Genomic DNA, 1,881 nt, shown 5'->3' on the forward strand with positions numbered 1-1,881 from the left:
GTACATATACGAATACATATATTTAAAATGTGTGCAAATGAACAAAAATGAATACATGTCTTCACATCTACCCTTAGCCTTACCTGTGGGGTTGCGAGCATCCGTTCGACCACCGCAATAACCACGTGCTTCTGAAGTCTACCATGTTTGGCACGGCTGTCGATTTGGGAGGGATTCCCGAGTTGGTGATGAGTATATCTTAGTGTCCAGACAATATCCCAAAACTAACTTGGGTGGCAGATGGGTCTAGGGTATGTTATATCTACGCATGTTAGGAGAGTCACTTGCAAGAGACGTCTGATCACATTTATTCGCAGATTTGTCGCTACAAACTACACACTTTGCAGCTGAGATGAATTTAAAAAACAATAAATCGAGAACATCTGTATGTGCCACTCAGGTATAAGTCACAGTGTATTTTCAGCTCAGCATCAAGTTTGGTTTCACGTTTTGGTTGCTATGGTTGTATGTGCTCTATGCACGATTAGAGGTTTAACGTATTCAGAAACGGGGAATCTGGATATGTAGCACACAGTAGGCATGAGAAATAGGCTGACCTTGGGCCAAACCTTCAATCAGCAAAGAAACATCGGTATATATACTTTAGACGGTACATGCAGATAACATCTACACTACATTAAGCACAGGACAGTCCAGGGATACATGCGAATAGCACACATATCACCACAGGCACAGAAAACCTACCGTGTGTCTGGCTTTAAATAGTCATCGAGCGCGGCGGTACGGAAAAGGTCAATCAGCTGACTGACTTCATCGTACACTTCAGCCAACAGAGGAACTTCCGTTGACGCCGCAAAACCCCGCAACAGCTGCACGTCCAGTTCTAGGGTCTTGAAAATCTGGGCAATTTGATCGTGGGATAGTTGGTTACCAAGGGAACCAGTAGGGTTTGGTTGACTGGGATGCACATTGGTGTAGGTAGGTGGATATATGTGCCACATTTCTACGAATCTATGATTCCTATACCTATTGTGGGATACCGACACAGCCAGAATTATATATATATATATATGTGGCTATGCGTATATGTATGTATGTGTCTACAATTTTCAACCATATTTAGAGCGAAGAAGCAATATTCAGAAGTACTTACTTTGAACTTCAAGGGTTTCAGCCGTGTTATCCTGCCCTGTAATTGGTTCTTCTGGGGCTCGTAGTCTAAGCCGGTAATCAGGCTACCAGCGGATGGTGCAGAGTAGAATTTAAGTATGGGGTCAGAAGTAATAGATATTATTAACACACCAAGGACTACTATATTACCCAAGCACCCATGTGAAACGAATAAACACAAAACGTAGTTACTAACCATTCAACCAACTATCCGACTCACACACTTGCCAATTGCTCATGCCGACACAAATACATACACACCCTTCACCACTCACACAACACCCACACACACACAGCTACACATCTCGACGCAAATACAATTGTATTGTCACTACTCACAAAACACACACACACAAACAGATACATTTATGTTCTCCTCACTCATACAACACAAGCACTACCACGCAATAACGCAACACATACACACCTTGAAAAGCGACCTGCAGCGTGCGTGGTGGCTGCAAATGAGCACGTTCGTATGACCTCTGTTGACAAGCCTTCCGACGCCAATATGGGCGACAGGTCTTGCACCAGACTTTCCAAATATGGACTGGGAACATCGCTTGGAGATTGCGTTTCCCTATGGACAGCAGAGGTACAAGGACTTTAGTCATGTCACTCGAGATACAGGCGGGTACGTATGTGTGCGAAGGTGTCAGGATGGCTGTATACTTATACTAAGGAAATAATGTAAAAAAATCGGGACTAGAATTTGTAATTAGTCACATGTCGCTAGAGATACACGCGGGC

General features: G+C 43.6%; 1 protein-coding gene across 1 annotated transcript; it reads right to left on the bottom strand.

Moving 5' to 3' along the window:
* Positions 1-705: 705 nt before the first annotated feature.
* SARC_14863 (hypothetical protein) lies at positions 706-860 on the bottom strand (the record flags this gene model as incomplete). Its single annotated transcript, XM_014291006.1, has 1 exon — positions 706-860. A coding segment is annotated over one exon (155 nt), but the record flags the coding sequence as incomplete, so codon positions are not given.
* Positions 861-1,881: the final 1,021 nt, after the last annotated feature.

Source organism: Sphaeroforma arctica, assembly GCF_001186125.1.
Source record: "Sphaeroforma arctica JP610 unplaced genomic scaffold supercont1.5211, whole genome shotgun sequence".
NCBI classification, from domain to species: Eukaryota; class Ichthyosporea; order Ichthyophonida; genus Sphaeroforma; species Sphaeroforma arctica.